The sequence below is a fragment of the Rhinolophus sinicus genome, chromosome 12 (assembly GCF_057876585.1).
Source record: "Rhinolophus sinicus isolate RSI-liver-muscle chromosome 12, RSI-T2T, whole genome shotgun sequence".
NCBI classification, from domain to species: Eukaryota; Metazoa; Chordata; class Mammalia; order Chiroptera; family Rhinolophidae; genus Rhinolophus; species Rhinolophus sinicus.
Window position 1 is genome coordinate 45,780,044 of NC_142512.1, and position 20,568 is coordinate 45,800,611.

General features: G+C 39.7%; 1 protein-coding gene across 1 annotated transcript in view; it reads right to left on the minus strand.

Annotated features, from left to right (window-relative positions):
• Positions 1-9,135: 9,135 nt before the first annotated feature.
• The window catches only part of PITPNC1 (phosphatidylinositol transfer protein cytoplasmic 1), a 215,043-nt gene continuing 203,610 nt past the window's right edge, over positions 9,136-20,568 (minus strand). Inside the window, exon 10 of the mRNA XM_088802328.1 lies at positions 9,136-13,553. Within this exon, the coding sequence (XP_088658454.1) occupies positions 13,237-13,553 (317 nt within the window). The 3' untranslated portion in view covers positions 9,136-13,236. The remainder of the gene's footprint in view (positions 13,554-20,568) is intronic.

Below are 20,568 nucleotides of genomic sequence, written 5' to 3' on the forward strand. Positions count from 1 at the left end.
GTCTGTCTAAACATCTTGGTCTCTTCCTTCTCCTCCCAACACAGTTAACCACCTTCTCTACAGTACTAAACCTTGTTTGGTGCATATTGCCCATCTTTCGGTTCACAGCCTAGACTTCTCCTCCTCCAGGAAGTCTTCCCTGACTCTCTGAGACTGGATAAATGTCTGATACAGGGCACCAGTGTATTTGTGATATCCAGTACTTGGGGTGGCCTAGTTACTCATATATCTCCCCCATTATGTCTATTTCTTTAAAGGAACTGTGGATTTATCACTGGTATCTGGCATAGTGCCTGTACCATAAAAATCTGGGACTAATAAACAATGAAAGCTTACTCATAACACGTATTGAATTTGTGCTTTCCCTCTTCTTCAACTTGAAGACTTTAAAATAGGGGTTCTCAAACTTTGTGATTTTAAGATTCCTTTACACTCTTAAAATTTTTTAAGGACCACAAAGAGCTTTTGTTTATATGAGTTATAGCTATAGATATTTACTATATTAGAAATTAAAAACCGAGGAATTAAAATGTATTTATTCATTTAAAAATAATAAACTCATTACATGTTAACATAAATAACATTTTTATGAAAGTTAATTTTAAAAATAATTTAGTGAGAAGAGTGGCATTGTCATCGATGTTTGCAAATCTCTTTAATGTTTGGCTTAATAAAAGATAACTGGGTTCTCACCTTTGCTTCCGCATTCAATTCATTGTGTCATCACATGTACTATAGCTTCTGGACATCAACATAATACCTCCAAAAAGGGTATTTTAGTTAAGCTGACCATTGACAGCCTTCATGAGAGGGTGACTTTTAAGTAATGACATAAGGAGGAGAGGGAGCTGATCATATGGTTAGCTAAGACGAGCATTCTCAGCAGCAAGTGCAAATGACCTGTGGCATAAGCAGGCAGCTTTATTCAAAGGCTATTGTAGTTACACCAGGTGAGAAATGATGAGGACACCATCATTAGAGAGGACTTCCTGTCAACCTGTCTAAAACAAGTCTTTTCCGTCATTCTCTTAACTCAGCAATTTATTTCCTTTTTATCACAGTTTGTAATTATTTTATTTGTTTGCTCACTCACCTAGGCTCCCCCTATAACATAAGCTTCTTGAGGGTGTGTATGTGGGGTCTTGTCTGTCACAGTCACTTATGCACCCCCATTTCCTAGCACTTAGTAGGCACTCGGTAAAAATGTGCTGTTTGATTGAATGAATCAGTTTACATCTTTGTATTCATGGCACCAGCAATTGTTCCTGAACTATAGAAAGAGTTTAATACATGTTTGTAGAATAAATCACACTTACGTAGCTAGTCATTGTAATAGATGGGTTATTGACTTAATCCATGAGGACAAACTAAGACTTACTAGCCGAAAAAGCTGGAACTGCACTTGCATGTTCCTCTGTAATTTGAAGTGTAAGTTTGGTAAACTGTTGAAGGAGATTGCAATCCTTTTTGAAAGGATACCAGCTGTAACAAGGGAACTATGTGTCTTCAAAAACCTGGCCTAAGCTAAGAGCAGAGCAATGTGTTCCACTTCCAGGATGCATCAGTCAAGGTCAATGAGCAAGAGCAGGGCTTGGCTCTCCATCACTGGTTAGAGACGTTTAAGGGCTGGTCTTCAAAGGCAGCTGTGACCCTGTACATTTTACTGTGAGCTGTGGGTGTTTTGTCTGGATTGTTTGTCATGTTTATAGTGCTTGGTTGCCTAGTTGTGAAGACCGAGAGAAGATATCATCTCTCACAGTCAATTCCTAGAATAGAATTAGGTGACAAGTATACATTGAACAAGTCTAATTATATAACAGGTAGGAAAGGATGCCTCCCCATATTCAAAAGGAAGAATGTAATCCATTATGGACTTTTCATGGAAGGTTGACAGTCGGTGGCGTGCACATTGCATGAGTGGGATATAATAAGTGATTTGCCAGAGGAACATTTCTAGAAGGACCATTCTAAAAAAAGGATAGGTGGTAGATATATATATTCCACCGAATCTCCATATTATGTGGAAGTTGTGGTGGTTCTTAATTAAAGTCTAAGATGCTCTGAGATATGTTTTCCAGTTTTAGAATCTCAAAACATCCTTTTTTTTTTTTTTTTTTGCATTTATTGTATTTAATTGTAAAGCTAAGACTAAAACAAAGGTCAGGGCCAAGGCTGGAAAAATAGTGTGTAAACAGGCAACCTTGTGCTATTGTGCTTCGCTGAATTGTGCTTCAGAGATATTACGGTTTTTATTTAAATTTTTTTCCCTCCCCCTCCGCCTATTTAAAAATTTTATAGAAGTAACACTGGTTAATAACATTATATGACATTATACAACGTTATAATTTGATATCTGTATACACTATAGCATGCTCACCACCCAAAGTCTAGTTTCCATCCATCACCATACATTTGACCCCCTTTACCCATTTTATTGCCCCCCACTCCCTTTCCCCTCTGGTAACCTCCAATCTGTTGTCTGTATCTATAAATTTGTTTTGTTTCTTTGCTTGTTTCTTTTTGTTTTATATTCCACCTATGAGTGAAAGCTTTTTTTTTTTTAATTTTTTATTGGAGAATATTGGGGAATGGTGTTTTTCCAGGGCCCATCAGCTACAAGTTGTTGTTTTTTCAATCTTGTTATGGAGGGCACAGCTCAGCTCCAAATCTAGTCACCATTTTCAATCTTTAGTTGCAGGGAGCACAGCCCACCATCCCGTGCGGGAATTGAACCAGCAACCTTGTTGTTGAGAACTCACGCTCTAACCAACTGAGCCATCCGGCTGCCCCTATGAGTGAAATCTTATGGTTCCACAACATCTTTGACGTAAATGTTCAGACCACAACAATAAATCGAACAATATTATCGGAACTCAGGCAGGCCCCTCTAAAGATGGCCTCCCCACAGCAAAAATCAGAGCTAGGGGAAGAATCTAAGCTGTTTTGGCTACAATTTGGTGCATACATTTCAGCCTAATGCTAGCAATTTTCCAATGAGTTCCCAAACCCAGCAAGTATATTTGGAATTCAAGATCAAGCATGCACTTGTGATCTTATTGTAACAAAATAGGGAAGTGGGAGAAAAGACGGGGTGCTGAGGAGTTTTAGATGGGTGGGTGGAATACAGTGCCCACAGAACCCAACAATCTTCAGGAGGAGTTTGGGCAACTTGTCACCCACATGGAAGGTAGCTAAAGCAGTGGGAAGGGAGTAGGTCCCAAGTGCTGTTGATTTTCTCATTTAAATATAGCTCAACTTGTCCACCTCTTTCGTCGTCCACTGCCACACCTCAGGTCCAAGCCCCTTCTCGTACTTGGACCACTATAATTGCTTCCCTATCTCCCTGCTTCTCCACTTGCTCCCTTCCAATGTGTAGCCAGTATGATCTATTCAAAACTCTAATCAGATTATGCCACTCCTTGCTTTAATCCTGTTAATACCTTGTTCTCAGGATGAACAAGATCAAATCCTTACCTGACTCACAAGTACGGTTGCCAAATAAAATACAGGATGCCCAGTCAAATTTGAACTTGAAATAACAGATTTTTTAGTATAAATATATCCCATGCAATTATTCATTGCTCATCTGAAATTAAATTCAACCTGGTATCCTATGTTTTTATTTGCTAAATCTGACAACCCTATCCACAAGGAATTTGCGAAATCTGATCCTTATCACTCTTTCCTGGCTCATCTCTGATCAGATAGCCCTTGTTCTCTGACTCAAACTATACTGTTTTTCTTCAGAACCTGGAATAGGATATGCCCCTTCCCCTCAGGACCTTTGCACATGCTAATTCCCTTGCTGGGAATGCTTTTTAGCTTCTCCTAAATCAGCTAACTGCCACTCACCTTTCAGATCTATATCTCCACTGAAGAGCTGTTTTCCTTGTGTTATATGCTCTTCTAGCGTGATGCCAACTTTCCTTCATTGACCCTGTATCAAGTCACAATTACACATTTATTTATGTGATTTGTTTTTGTTCACTTTTATATCCCCTGTGCCTCTCCTAGTGTCTGGTACATAATAGGGGCTGTGAAAAGCAAAAAGGAAAGAACGAAGGAAGGAAGGACGGAAAGAAGGAAGGAGCTAACATATGGTGATGGAAAGAGAACTAACTCTGGGTGGTGAACACACAATGTGATATACAGATGATATATTACAGAATTATACATCTGAAATCTATGTAACTTGTAACTTTACTAACAATTGTCACCCCAATAAACTTTAATTTAAAGAAAGAAGGAAGGAAGATAAGACAGTACTAGATTATAGCGTAAGTTATGTCAAGACCAGAATGAGGACTGAGCACTAAAGCAGAGATTAGCTCTGTGAACCAGTTACATGGGGATGGGGGTGGCAGGGAGCAGATGCAGGCTGAAGATAAAGTACTCAGGTCAGCCTAGGAAAAGGGTTACTTAGTACTTTGATTCAGTATGTTCAGGATGGGGCTGAGGAAGACGTTTGAGACTGCTTACACACTCTCTACCCCTAAACTCTATTAGGTCTGGCAAATGAGGCAGCCTGGGGTGGGTGCTGGTGAACTTCTTTGCGGAATTGCTACTGAAAGGTCAAGTGAATGGGGCCTAGTCCCAGGTTGAACTACGTGTGACTTATTCCCCTCCACCCTCATGTCTCCAGGTTCTCAGTTTGTAAATTTAGCATGAGTAAGGATGAGGGTGTATGTGGATTAAAGACAACGAATGCAGTTAGGACCCCCTTCTCAACTGGCCTTTAGGGCTTTCACTTGGACCAGTAAACCTACTCAGTGCAGCTGAAGAAAGACCGTCAACATCACCTTTATATCAGCATTAGAAACTGCAGTGACCATGATTCAATAGGAAGACATTTTTAGAGTTCCAGATAGGATGTCAGGAAGACATCTTTATTCCCTTGCACCCAGACAAGGGGTGGTAGCTTCCCACTCTCTCAGTGGGGATGAGGCTTGGGGAGATGAGTTTAAGAGGTGATTTTAGAGACCCAGTGACAGGTGTTATGGTGGCTGGGACCAGGGTTAAGGAACCATTGTGTGTACAGATCATTAATAACTCAGATGTTTGAGGTGAAGGCCACCTTTCAGAGGAAAGTAAAATCGCAAATGCTTCGGCATGGGAGAGAAACATACCATGTGAAGTTTTAGGGGTCCCCTTTGTAGGTTTCAGTGCTCCCTCTGGGAAGAAAGACTCTCAGATTGTCCCCTCAGGAGATTTTGAGATATTCTACTTTTTAATTCTGTTTTTCCTTGGTTTTCATTGGAAGACTCAATGAAGACGCAATGGGAAGAGGAAAGAGGAAGTTACCAAAAACACTTAAAATAATTGATTCATATTTGGATCCAGACTGAAGAGGCTCATGTTTAAGATATGTATGTTTCTTTGGGTACATTTGCTTTAATTTTATGTAAAAGGAATCACTGAAGAGTGCTGGCTGAGTAGTGCTTAGCAAATCCAATTGACAAAATGTTGGCCTTTCTAGTTAAACCTCTGTGTATTTATCCGATCCGTCTCAAAATCCGTTCACCAGGTTAGGGAGGGTGTCTTATTACTAAGCTTTTATATTTGGATGTAAATTAGATCTAACATATCAGAAAAAAGAGAAGTTTTGACATTCTGACAATAATAGGTCATGTTGCTCAAAAGAACTGTGGTATTGTATGATAGTTACACAAGCTGTTTGTGGAGGCTGAGTGAAGGGTGTATAGGACATCCACATACATGACTTTGTAACTTTCTGTGGATCCACAATTATTTAAAAATAAAAAGTTCACACACACACACACACACACACACACACACACACACACACATACAATACTGACAACAAAAAAACAGACTGCAGGTAGATTCCAAACTAACTCACAGGCAAATTTCATACCTTGCCCTTGTTATGTGAGAAGTGACCATTCATTCTCCTTGAGGGGTATTCACTATTCCTCAGGAATGCTCTCACATAACTCAAGAAAGGATGACGCACAGACTGTTCCTTTTCTGGAGCACCTCTGCATCACATTCACATTCTTTCTGAGAAGTGAAATGACTTAGGAAGGACTCCGCTCTGTCCTTACCAAGGTTCTGTTAGAACCAGGAAGTCGCTGATTGTAAAATAACTGTAAGCTCGAGTTTTTACCTGGATTCTCTCTTGGTTAAAAGAAAACACGCACAAAACACTTGTTGGCACGTATATGGTAGTTTTCAAAAAATCCATAAGTAAAGGTACATCATTCAATGTTTGTTATCACTAAAAGCATGAAAACAAAATGACTTAGAATTGACGTTTGTTCATTCAATTAAATGCAGTTCCTTATGCTTTTGTTTCCGTAAGTAGCCAGTCAACACTGCTGCAGTGTAGTAAGTTACAGGAGGTATTGAACACCTGAATAAATCAGAGACCTTTGTCTGGGCTTCCCTTTATCACAGGAACACCCAAAAAGAGGGTATTAGTACATTAAACCAACAAATTGGATGTTATTAGGTTGGTGCAAAAGTAATTGCGGTTTCAAAGGTTAAAAAAAATTGCAAACACCACAATTACTTTTGCACCAACCAATAGCAATTGCTTAGCAAGTTTAGAATAGTGAACTGTTAAAACTGCAAATACTGCTTAAAAAGACAAGTGTTCTCACTCCTACGTTGTCAGTGGAATTGTAAATAGGTACAATTTTCTTTGGAGGAGATGTTGGCAGTAAATACCCTGTCATAAAAATATTCATATGCTTTCACCCAGTAACTCAATTTCTGGGAGTTGATCCCAAACAAATAATTAAAAAGAAGACATAAATTATGTTATAAAGATGTTCCTAACAACACGCTATATAATAAAATCCAGAAAATAGCCTAAATGTGATATAACAAAGGAAGATTTAAATAAACTATGGCTTGCCAACCCAATGGAATACTACACAGCTGTGAAAAATGATAAACAAGCTATATACCAAACGCAAAGGTGTTTATAAGACAATTCAAAATCCGTGAAGCATTCTGTAGAAAGGTATGCATATGAGTTATCTTCGCACAGAAGAGCAAAGCCTAAAGTACTTAATGAAGGTGAAAAGAAAATTCACTTCCTTGGGTCTGTATAATAGAATTTTTTAAAATGCGAAGAAATAGCTCTTTCTGAGAGTGGAAAGCTCAAACTTGCAGTAATATTTCTAAATTTTCAAGTTGTGTTCTGAGAAGAGGCACAACCTATTAGCACCGAGGGACTGACTTTAACAACACACTGCGCGGAGAGCAGCGAGCTATCTTTGGAATGTTCTGGATGTAATCATCACTGGTGTGCTTAAGATCACAAAATGATTCTCAAGGGTTGCTAATGAGCAGAAAACTGCCAGCATCTTGCATGTAGAATCGTTTGGGAGCAGGAGAGTTATTGTGGAATAAGATTTTTAAAAAAAATCACAAAGGTCCAGATTTGGCTGCCCTCAAACACCCTCGAGTGACAGTGGCCAAATCTCCCTTCTACAAGTGAAAAGAGGCGAAACAACGATCCCAGTCTCTTGTGTCTGCCTTCAGTGCATAGCGTTGCTACTTCTAGTTAATTATCCCCTAAATTCCAGGTGTTTCATTCAGCTCAGTAACATTGTGCACTAAATGGCCTGATTCACTATGACTGGAGGCCATGTCCAGTTTCTTTGGCTACATATTAGCTCAAGTTCTCAATGCTGGGACCAGAGCAAGAGCATTAAGTGCAAAGTACCAGACTCTTTCCAATTTCCCCAGCAGTAGAAGTAGTTCAAAGTCTAGACTTGAATAGGATGTCTTACTAGATAGCATGCTGTCGAAAAGGGAGACTGTATGGGAGTATGGAACATTAGAGGGCTTATAATTAAGCAGAAAGTCAGTATAACACACCTGGAAACAGCTTGCCTGGAGCAACCACACGAAGTCAAACACTTTCACACTCTCGCACACGGACACGCACGGTGATTGTTGTTCCAAGGCCATCAATGCTTCAGGGTTGCATATAGGAGTATTTTAGGATGGGGCTTGGAGAAAAGATACATGATTTATTCCGAACTTGGGAGGGCGAGGTACAGTTGGAAGTTGGAAGCACAGAACCCCAAGTGGACTGAAGGAAACAAAAAATTTTAGAAAAGAAATGTGGGTGTTCAGAAGTCTGAGAGAAACATTCAAACGAGATAACACCACGATGAAAAGCGATATAGGGAAACTGGAGGTATTACATCCTTATAGTATTTAACACTAGAATGTTAAGTATTTAACTTAACATTCAAATGTTAAGAATCTGGATAGTTCGGCCCCAGGAAGAAACAGCCAACCTGCTGTACCCAAGTTTGCTGCTTGAAAGTCAGCCAGCGACCGTGTGTGTTTGTGTGTTTCGAAGAGAGAACTAAAAGGCAGCGTGGTAGTGAAGTTGGAGCTCCAAAAGCAAGCGTGTCTTAGTTCACTGGATTAGTGCTACCTGGTTCCGGGGACATTCGCAGGGTAGTAAGCCTAGTTATGGGGCAGTGACATGAAGCGGGGTCCGGATACAATCAGAGACTAGTGCACACGATGTGCGTGCTGTTATCCCTTTCAGGATGGAAGAAGACAGCATGGAGTGACAGCTGTGTTGTTGCTTAAACTCTGAGACGATTGAACAAGGGACAGAAAAACTTGTCTGTCCTCACTCTACTTATCCCCAGAGGACAAACACTTTTGTGAACAGGGGCTGTTAAGCCTGGAGAAACCACATCAGAGGGACTTTTGCTCACTTTAGAAGGGCCTGCCCTGCAATGGAGAATCTGATGTCCCACTGGGGTGGTTCCTACAGATTCCCTCGGGGTGATTTTTCTTGGATATCACTCCCATTTGATGAGGGAACCAAGCACCTGTTGGATGGGTGAGTCTATGTGTGTGTATCCTGCTGGGTTACAGTCTCACCTTGGGTATTTATTGGCTGGGTAGTGGGGGCCGGCACCCAGGCTTTTCCTCCCAAAGGCTCTGGCCCTGAAGGCACCATAGGACTAGGTTCCTTGCACACAAAGTCCCCCTGAACTGGGTCTAAGTACCGGCCATTGGCTTGCTCCTCCTTCTTTGATGGCTTTTTTCCTATCAATCCACAAGTTCACTATTGCCAACAATCCCTTGAGAAAAGAGAAAAGCTTGAGAAAGAGAGGAAGCTACGCTTGGAAAGAAGATTGCTTTGTACTTTATTTACAATAGAATGTAAGAAAAAGTAAGTTAACAATAATAAATAACTGGGGAAAAAACACAAAACAGCCATAAAATGACACAGAACAATGGCATGTGTGAGGGTCAACTTTTGTTTGCTTTGCTTATAATCTAGAACACTGTGCAACCCCAAACTTGGTCCTTTAGCTGTGGCAGTGGTATACTGACTGAAACTGAAGGGAGACTTGCAATTCAACAGACATGCTTTCAATTGAAAAAAACCAAAAAACACCAAGAGGCTTATCGTAAAGCATTCGTTAACAACAAAATTACAATTAATAACGCATCTGGGAAGTTCTCAACATATTCACATTCTCTTATTGCACTAAACTCCTGCAAAGCTGAAGCACTTACATTTCAAATGCAGATTGTTTGGAAGGTAGAACACAGAAGAACCTGGTATGTGTGGCCTCCCCTGTGCTATTGTGTAGCAGTTCAGTTTCAGCAAGAATGCGTACTTTTAAAGAGTCTATCCATGACCAGTTAGTCACTGGACAGACATTTTTTTTTTTAATTGCAGTAATTATGGCTCAGATGGCAGACGGTCCACTAGCCTACTGAGTCAGATGATCCATCAGAAAGGGACTAAAACTGTTTAGAGAATTCTTGTCTATTGGATTATCTGAGTACATTATATGTAAATTGTACTCTGCCCTTTCTGAAGAGTAAAATTCCTATTGACCTAAACCACTGACCTCGCTGTCTCTGAGCCATGAGGAGATGCTAAGGAAAGGAGAATTTAAAAATACACATAAATATATCAGCCTTGAAATGATTTCTTGAGAAATGTCAGAATCTATTCTCTTAGGTCACTAATTTTATTAGCGTCTCGAAAGAAAACCACATAATTACTTTTGGGGGTGTTGTGTTTTTTAAGTGTCTGTGTTCCATTCCCACAACAGCGCTCCTTAGAGATTTATTTTCACAACCAAGTCCATGGTTACTAAATACCTGCAGATAAATTAAAACCATTTCCCACCTACACAGATGCAAAACCATGAGAAGGGTTTATAAATTAACTCGCCAACGAATGCCTATTGTGTCAGTTATAACGGTGGTCACTGAAAAATGTCATGGCCTCCTGTTTTCAAGCTTTTCCTTTGCTTTGTCACAGCCCAAAAGTAGAAAAATGAAATGGTCTTCAGAGCGAACTTCTGACAAAGTTTATGGGGTAAAAACACTGAGACCTTCTTATCCTGGGAAAGCACAGTCAAAGCGGCAAGGCTGTACCACAGTCAACAAAAAGCACATGGGCATTTTGCATCAGAAATTCACCCAAAGTAAGAAAATTGACAGCCGTTTTGATGGTCTTCACTACCATCAGAGATGAAGATGGTGAGCAAGTATGTGTTGTACTATGGGTTATTTAGTTTGGCTACCAGATTAACCGGCGGTTTGTCTGATTCACCATACTATATTTATATATATAGGTATATCTATACAGGTATAATACAGTTTTGGTGAATGAAGTTGAAGGTTTCCACATTGCAGACGGAGGCACTGAGTTAAAGATTCTATTTTCCCCCAAACATGCTTAATGAATTCAAGTTTCTGTTTTGTTTTTTTCTTCTAAGTTTCCATCATGCAGCCATTTAATGTCCATCCTTATAGGAATTATTCACGTTTTATATACACATTCATTGCAGGCTTGTACCCCACAATAACAAATTCATGTATGGAGAATGTAAAATGACATTTGAAAATCAAGATAGATAAAATATTGAAGTTATTTACGCTTGTGACGACTGGAGTAAGTAAGCAAAGTAGCTAAGCACCCTCCCCCGTTTATTAAATGCACACAAACCACAGGGAGACAGAAAACTGAACATATTTTAAGAACACACATTTGATGGCTAAAAATCACACTATCACCAGCAGTTTGCAATTGATGTCTGTGGTATTGTGCTGGCTAAGAGAGAAAGAAAACTCACAGAAGGAAATCAAAAATTAGCTTTCCAAAGCATACAGAATTGTTGACCTTGATAGCAGAAGCTACTTTACAAAAAGGGAAAACAGCAGTGGTATGAATGGAAAAACGAGGTGTCAGATGTGTTAACAACCTGCACAAAATAAATCCGTTCTATGCGCAAATAGTGATCCCACGCCATCCGGATTTCAGCTTGCAAATCAATGGTAAGCAAATACACACGCTATGGCTGTCTTCTGAAAATAGAATTTTGCTTTCTAAAGCCAAACATTTTCATTGAGTAAGTACTACTGCGTGGAGAGGGAGCGTTGAGAAGTCCAAGGGGTTTAATAAAAGTTAAGTTTTCCCACAAGCAAAAGTCATGCACCATACCATGCAAAGATGTCTTATGACAAGGCTATCATTCTTAGGGAAGGGATGCACAGTTGGTTTAAGCTATTGGCAACGGGGTATCCTTGAGTTCTGGGTTTATTTTTTGAGTGAAATGCCAACCTGTAGTTAAAGAAATGATCTTGACAGTTTGACGTATGATTTCCACTTGGAGCTGGGCTCACGGGGCAGGGGCCTGCACCTTGGGAGAATCTGTCAACTTGAAAGACACTATGCGCAGTGCTAAGCACTGAGAGAAGCAGGCAGGGTCCACTGGCTGAGAGGCTGAGAGAGGAGAATACCTCCTTGGTCTACCTTGTTTGCTCTGGAATCTGTTTGGGGAAGGTCCTTTCCTGAGGTTGGAGGTTAAGGTCAGGAAGGCTAGCTGGGGGCTTAGAGTTGCCCAATTACCTGTTCTCTTCCTCTCTTGGAGGACAAAAGTAAATGCTAGGTTCTGCTTGCCCTTCCTTCTGCGTTTAAAGGCAGTGAGGTGCGAAGGTGGCAGATTTTTCTCTTTCTGTCACTTGGGTGAATGATCTTGCCTCCTGTCAACCTTGATTCTAATCTTGCGTCACCACTACTCGAAGAAAAGAAAGTTAGAGGGGCATCTTTGATCACGCCTCCTCTTTACAAATTCTATTCATTCTCTCCTCCTACTTGACAGTATTTCCTCGACTTCTGTGACATTCCCAATATTTGGATTTCAAGGAAGGAGCAAGAGAATGACAGTCTTTTCTAAGGTCCAGTGAAGGGCACTCTGTTCCAAGAAGTCTGGATGTTATTAAAAATAAAACCCGGAGGGGGATGGGAGACCATTTTCTTTTTCAGGGTTTCCAAACCAGACATTCTGACAGTGCTCGAGTCCCGCTAGCTTACTCTACTTCCTTGAACTTCTTTAAATGGGCAAATAGTCAATGAATTCTACTCAATTAATTGCAAATTCTGAGAATTTTAATGGATGATGGAAGCTGAAAAGTTAAGGTTTGTTGGTACCTGTAGAGAAAAAAGATATTTGCCTCACCTCGGCCTCTTGGTTCCTAACCCAACTCTTCCAAAATCAGTCAGTTAAGGTCACATTCATCCATGCAATTCTTAAGATTTCTGAGGCCATGAGGGCATCAAGGGGAAAGTTATTAAAAGACAGAAACAAGTGGAGTCTTTATTAAATTCTGTGAAAGGTATAAATACGTTATCATTAATTGCACTTGGAGCCTCTTTAGGTTGATAATTAAAATTTTCAAAAAATTTAAAGTGTTAATTAGGCCCCAAATCCTGAGTCAGACTATCCAAAACAGGAATCTTAGTAACTACTGGTATTCAAGTATCGGTGATGAGCAGTTCAAAATTTAACAATTAGGGATGTTACGCCTGAGAGTATTTTTGAGAATTTCAGGTTTCATGGAAGGAAACTGACTTCACTATTTTACCACACATTGTAACACACTGGTGCAAAGTTTTCACTCATTTACTCTTGACGTCCATACCAACCTCATCAAATGCCCCATAACAAGGCTACCTCCCTGGCTTCCAGCTGTGGCTATAGAAGATTGATTCCTTCAGTCCTTTGCGTCTTACGTCTTACATTTAATATGACACTGTGTGGCATACCTAGGGAATCATGTTATATGTGAAATTACTTAACCACATGCACACTCAGAGATCGAAGGGACATGTGTGAGTGACAAAGCAGTCTTTTTCTATATTAGAAGATTCTAAAAAAACAAACAAAACGAAAATATAAAACCCCATGAAAGATTCATAGGAAGTTACTCTGATTTGGGCCGACATGGCTTATCTGAAGAGTGGACGCCAGGTAAATTCAGGGTAGCTCTTTTCTCAGGGTCTGGAAGCGTGAGAGTTTCTGGGGCCGATTTTTTCCGGGGCCGATCTTTGGGAACCGACAGAAATTCTGGGGCGTCTGTGTAGAGAGGTGTGGACGGGGCGCTAGAAGGCGCACTACGCACTGAAGAAGGCAGCAGGGGAATGCTCGAGATAGAAATTGCGGGTGGGAAAACGCCAATTTTCTTGTTGGTGGCTTCCTGAGTGGCTCGTTCGAATTCTCGGACTTCATCCATTGTCATGTCTTCAAAGGAAAGAAAACATAGAAAGAAAAATGAGCAGCGATTTAGAAGAGACGCACGTGGAGTCATCACTATGCCTGTTTTAAAGGACCTATGGGAGCCCTATGATAAAGGGGCCCCTCCAGATTATAAACCCAAATGATCGTTGACACGCTAAACCCTGAATTCGTTCTTTTCACTGAGGCAAACCTCTGAAAAAATATTCCAAGATTTCCCAAAACACTCTTCTGAATATTTTAAGTATTCTGAATAGGAACGGTTTGGGAGAGTACAGAGGGAGAGGGGGAGGGGAAAAAGGAGGGGGAGGGGAAAAGGCAGGGGGAGGGGGAGGGGGAGGGAGAGGGGAAGGGAGAGAAGGTGTGTCACGGGTATGGTATAAGGAACTATTATTAGACCTGGACATCTTTTCTATAAAGGGAAATAATTAAAGTAATGAATGGCCCCCAAATGATGTATATTACTGTCTTTCAGATTACGAAAGCACAATATACCCTAATAGGGTAAATAGGCAAATCAACAGAACTTCTCCACATGCTACCCTTTTATTCAATAAATATGTTTTTTTTCATGCTAGGGGTTACCTGTTTCCTAACTGTATATCCATCCTGAGATTGTTTAGATATCGTGTTTTAATTAATTCAGCTTAAAAAACAAGATGATGAAAACAACAAACCCTGCTAATTATCCTCAAACCCAAAACACGACAAAACAAAAACAAACCATTTCTCAAGGAAACATAAAAAGAATAGAGAACAAAGGGAGAAGATAATTTAATGAATGAGAATTTTATTTAAAAGGAAAAAAAGCATTATTTGTCATTCAAGAAACCAATTCAGTGATGCCTCATTTAACAGGCATTGTCACATGATGCAGACGTCCCAAATGCCGGAAACTTTCTTAAATGAGAAAAAAAAAATCTTTTAAATGTTAATCTTTCCATAATGTATTTAATGTATTAGATACACTTACAAACTTTCAAACAAAATATATCACTGCGCTTTAATTCTGTGACGACTTCTTTCTCAGGGTCTATTTGCTTTTTATAGTTTGATATTTCTTCTCTCATTCTCAAGAACTCTATTATTTATTATTACTACTACTACGATTATTACTATTGTTAAGTTTACGACTAATTATTCTCAGTCTAACTATCCCTGGTATCCTTTGCTACTTTTATTTGCTGGTAATGGGAAAACAGTTAACTGGGCTTATTAGAAAAAACACCGAATGAAGGCCTAAGAGCTTGGCCTTGAGTAAAAGGTGACATCTGCTGTCCATGGATTTTCTGTATCTGTTTTAGCTTCCTAGTCACCCATCTTTCATCCTTAAACTTAGCACTTGAAACTTCCCTACATGATACTGCATAAATTAGCATGAAACAACACAGCTACTTTGGAAATATGAACTATGGAATGAATACTCATAAGATGATATTAATCATTAGGGGAGATATAGCTATGCATATTACATATACACGTTAGGTCATATCATATGAGCAAACCAGAAATATTAAAAAAAAATCCTTAAGAGGATTTCCTGGAAACAATTATTAAAATTTTCTGAAAGGGAAAGGTTTTACAAAGGAAATAGAAAAGTATGGCTGTGCTGATGTAATATAGAATTCAGAATATAACACGAAAAATTATACCTGCAAACGGCCCACTTTTAAAAAAATACTAAGACTATTAAACAAGCTAAGAAATGAGATTAAGCTTTCTTAAAAAGAGCTCTTTCAAAATAACACTGAGACTGTCAGAAACATTTCAGCAAATCGGAGTATGTTTCTGCTGTAATAAATGGATGTCATCTTGGAGAAAAATCAGGCTTTCTAAACAAGTGTCTGAATGTAGTGCTTTCCTCCACACATCCAGCAGGGAGCAGAGATCACCCAAAGTACAGAATTTAGATTCTACACTCCCTCCCAGAGGCACTTAGTCGTTCCCATCCTTGAAGGCACTGAAAATGGTCAATTGAAAAGGAGATTATTTCCTTAATGCCGTGTTCATGGATGTTAATTTTGCATGATTTCAATTTCATTTGTCCCTACTCGGGTTGATGATTATATTTTATTGAGCACCCATGCAGTTTTATTTGTAATGGACAGCAGCCCCTTGATTTCAACCGGTTTTCATTATGATAGAGAAGAAAGACAATGGAAAAAACAAATGATCTTCAATTTGATGGGATTCCACAGAATAAGGGAAATGTAAGCATTCAAAACAACAACTCTGTGTAACTTCTGGGGAGATAGACATCTCTTTGGCTGAAGTCATGGAAACGCCTGTGAGTTGCAGTCAGAGAACACACGGGCTTTCCCATGGGGAGAACCATTCCAGGTATCACCATCTAACTGGTCAACTGACCTTCTAACCCTAATAATCACAGTTAAATGAAAAGAAAACCAAGCAAACAGATTTGAGCTGAAAGCTCTGAAAACTAGAATGAGACAAAACACTGTGCTTTGTATCTTTTGGATGTGTGGAGTCTCCCCACTTCCTCTGGCTTCCTTTGTCGGGTTATACTTATAGTGAGTGAGCAGCTTTCAGAGAATGGCTGAGAGGGAACTGGTATCTAACATTCCTAAAAGATAAGGTAATTGAAAGGGATGAAAATTCAAGGGCAGTTCCCTTAAGGAGCATCTCTAACTTGAGAACAGGGACAGAGGAAGGGGGAAGTCCTGTGGGACTTGGTCTGCCCATAGAGAGCATCTCCTCGGCAGTTTTGTCAGAACGGTTTTCTGCAAATCTAATCACTGCATGCAAAATGGGGCGGAAGAGTTAGGGCCATTTCAACCTCAAGGGCAGTCACATGCATCCAACAGCAGCAGCACAGGAGACTTGCAGGGCATATTCCAAAGACATGCTCTGAAAAACCTAACTAAAAATTTCCAAGGGCAACCAAAAGGTCTTCACAACTCCAAAGCATCCATTTACAACAAAAGCCATCTCTCCATGTTCTATAACTACATCATCAAGTTCTTAAAAATCGAATATGTGTTATTCTGGGACATGAGCTAACAGACCTGTGGGCTCAAGGTGGCTCTCAAAGAGATCACGGCTCAGGCCAAAGATACATATAAGTGACAGTGATTACTTCTTTGTCACCTGTATCTCCTCTTCATTAGCACGAATGACTGCAATATATTTAAAATACTGGCACACACCGTACAGTCATCTCTCAATTTCCAACGTGCCACTAAATAACTCGAGGCTCTCTGGGGCTTGTCCTAAGTTCCGGGCTAGCTCTGGTTCGGTCCCAGCTCACCACACCTTCACTGTGCAGCCAGGGTGTATGTACGCAGCCACATCTGGACATTAACCTAGTAAAAAGGAACTGATTGGGTAAAACAGCTATATAAATAGCCGAAGAAACCATTTCAAAGCAAATGTGAAAAAAACCTAAAATACCAGATGGACCAGACACCTCTCCTTGAACAAAGAACTTAGTGCTAACTGTTTCAAAAAGTTAGAGGCATGATGTCCTAGTTTTCGTGTGATATCCTCTTTGCTGCCCCCCCTCCCCCTTTCTCTTATGGTGCAGGCTGTTCACCGGGACCACAAAATGTTTCCACTCTCCATGTTCTTGGTTTTATGACCAAAAACAACCAGGAGTCAGGCGCCTTTAAACAATCGAAATGTCTGGAAGCAAGAGGTGACACTGTCCTCTTCAGACCCAGCTCATGCTCTTCACCAACCGCCTCTGATGACACGTTTTTGTGCAAGCAGTTTGCGAATTGAGTGTTCGCAGTATTTCAAAGATCAGTTTATGTGTACGTTTGGTAAAGGGTGGGCAACATGTTTTAAAAATTCTACATACACTTGTTTGGGCATGGCTCTCTATGTCATCCACAGTGGAGGAATGCTGATTGCAAACTTTTATGTTGGTTTGTTCATGCATGTTTTTCTCGTATTCCCGAACATCATCCATTGTCATATCTGAAAGAAGGTCAAGACGTTGGCAACTTCCGTTATTAAATGCAAACTTTCAATGGAGGGGAGGGGGCGCTTTAGGGGAAGACAGTAGCTTAGCAGAAGCCAAAGAGAGGTTTAAAAAAGCAGGGGATCCACTAACTTTATGAAGAGTAAATCATAAAGTTAGTTACACCAGCCAAAGGGGGAGTGAGTACAAGGAAGTGAAGTCAGAATAGTCTTAGAACAGAGAAGAGTGGAAATTATTTAGCGGTCTCTTGTGAAGTGAGCTAAGTGGGTAGAGAGTAGTAGCACATGGGCAGTGCCATAGCCAGAGATCTCCTAAGCAGAGTTAGAAGATCCCTTCAAGGACAGGCTCAGCTTTGTTTGGTTTAATACTTACCTCCCATATACCTTTCCAAATAGATTCTTTACATCAGTGCATTCATCAACAGAAAGGACACTTTCATTGCTATTATAGAAGACATGACGTAGAAGGCAGAGAAAGGACGTTTGCTGGTACAAGTGAGATTTGGTGCAATGCTCGCCCACGTGTATTTTTGCGTAGAATACTTGGTGTCAGAGAGTGCAGGCCTACCCTGAACTTCAAGTCTAGCCTAACAGCTTGAAGAGGGCTGACACTACTTCCACCCACACTGATCTATAAATAAAATGGCACATGACATTATGATTTTGGGCCTGAGTCTGCAATTTTTCAGTATTTCAGGAGAATGATCTGTTAATCCAGTGGTTCTCAATGGGGGGCAATTTTGTGACATTTTTGGTTGTCACAACTGGATGAGGGTGCTACTGGCCTCTAGTGGGTAGAGGCCAGGGATGCTGTGAAACGTCCCACAATGCACAGGACCCTCCAACAGCCTCCAACAAGGAATTATGTGGTCCAAAATGTCATGGTGCTGGGGTTGAGAAAACCTGTCTTACCCCAATTGTTAAATCTTAAGGAACTCATCCATCTTCAGTATGTGAAAAGCATAAACATGACAGTTAGTCTCACTTTAAATACTTTTGTTGTTTTATCCCCTACTTCCAACGTACTCTTTGTTTTTTTTTACTACATTTTATCAAAAATTTTCCCAGATGGGGATTCTTCTGTTGCTCTCATGGCAGAATTTAACTTCATGCTTCATTACAATAAAGGAACGCTGAGCAATTGGTTAACTGACCAGCCTGTGCACTAGATCATTAATTATCTTGGTAGGGATTTAGAGCGGGTATTCACAGCTGGAATTGTTCCTTAGGTATTTTCTGCATCATGTGGTTTGGTGTCTTTTTATATCAGTCTATGTGTGTCATGTGAGAGTCTCTTCATTCCCAAAGGGCAGACTTGCCAGAAGTTTATGATTTGATTCACTGTGGTCTGGGGCCAAGATGGAGGGTGGCTCGAAATCCAGACCTGAGCTATGTTATTTAGCTGAACCCCTCCCCACCCCGAAACTGTCAATCGAGAATGCTGTCCATAGCAATGTAAGTATCAAGAAGGCTAAGCAGCAGTCTGGCCAAGCAAAGAGCATGCTTTTCTTTTAGAAAATCGAGGAGACTGGAAGCAATAAAGAGATGCTGCTTTGTGATTAGAACAAATGCACCTTAGTTAACAATAATAACACATTCTTTCAATACAATCACTTTAATTTCAGTGGCTGGTTATCAAAAATTTCTTAAACACTAATACACCTGGAATGAATACTGAGGTCATCTTAAGCTAAAAGTTTAAATTTCTCTATACAAATGTTCATTAGCTACTCCCCCCCCCCCCCCCCGTGGCGTGACAGCAATTTGGAAAACAAAAACAAAGGCATTTCCGTTTCTTTGTTCTATTGAATCCCAACAGAAATCATTCTTTATCTTTAATTAGCTCAATGTTAAGAGAGGGGCTGAAACTGTGCGACTGTGTACTTTCAAAGATATATAATTTTATGGATGTGAAGAAGGATTTAATAACAAAGGTACTCATTACTGCCTTGTTCATAAGAGTGAAAAATTGAAAACAACCCAGGGGACTGATAATACTATGCAACCATTAAAAATGATGTAGAAGCATATTTAACACTATAGAGACATGTCCTTGGTATATTGTTAAATAAAAAAGAGGCGGTAGAAAAATTGTACACATTACATGAAATCATTTTTGTCAGAAAAGCATTACGGACATTTTAAAAAGACTGAAAGCATACATTTCAAAATGTTAACAGTGATTGTTTCGAGGGGTTGGAATTATAGGTAATTTTCATTTTCTTCTTTTTTGCATATCTATATATTCTCCACATTTTCTACATCAAATATGCACTACTTGTGTAAGAAAGAAAAAAAATTATTTAAAAATTCATTATTTGGGGTCATTAGAAGATGGACACCATCAGTCTGGAGCTGGTAAGAAGACAAACTTTTTCTAGAATGTCTGCCTAGTCTAGAAATATAACCCTCCCCCTTTTAAATTAAGAGTTAAGACACAAAGTTTCAGAAAATTTCACCTAATAGGAAAAAAAATCTCCCGATCAGACCATGTAAGTAAGAATGAACAGTCCTAGTAAAGTGGTTCTCTGAAAGATAATTTGGTCTCTGCTGAGGCAGAGGGAAAGTATGTTTGCCTGAATCCTGAACTATCCCCACATACCCTACATGCTTACGGAAATGATATAAACATTTGCAATATTCCTCAGTCATTTATGGAAAGCCTAATCAAGAGAAAATGTCCCTGTTCAGGTTGTCTGGTGAAATGCATTACGTCCTGTATCCGCCAAGTATATTACCTCAGAATCTATATATGAATCCATTTTTTTAGTTAAATTCAATTACGTGCCCAATGATGGATTATCCTTTCAGAGACGATGCATTTTTATTACTGATTGATTTCCAATGATCAGAACCTAATAATTTGGGCTCAGATCTCTTTGTTTTCAGCAAACACGTGCTTATGTGTATCAGAGAAACTCTTACTGAGAGAAACACTATGTCAATTATTTTGCAAGTAAACTGGTAATCACCCCTTAATTTATAGATTTAAAAGGTTGTAATTTACTTTTCTTAAGGTTTCTTAAATAAAGGCTTTTAAAACAGGTAACACTGGGCTAAACTGCCTGATTTTAGGGAA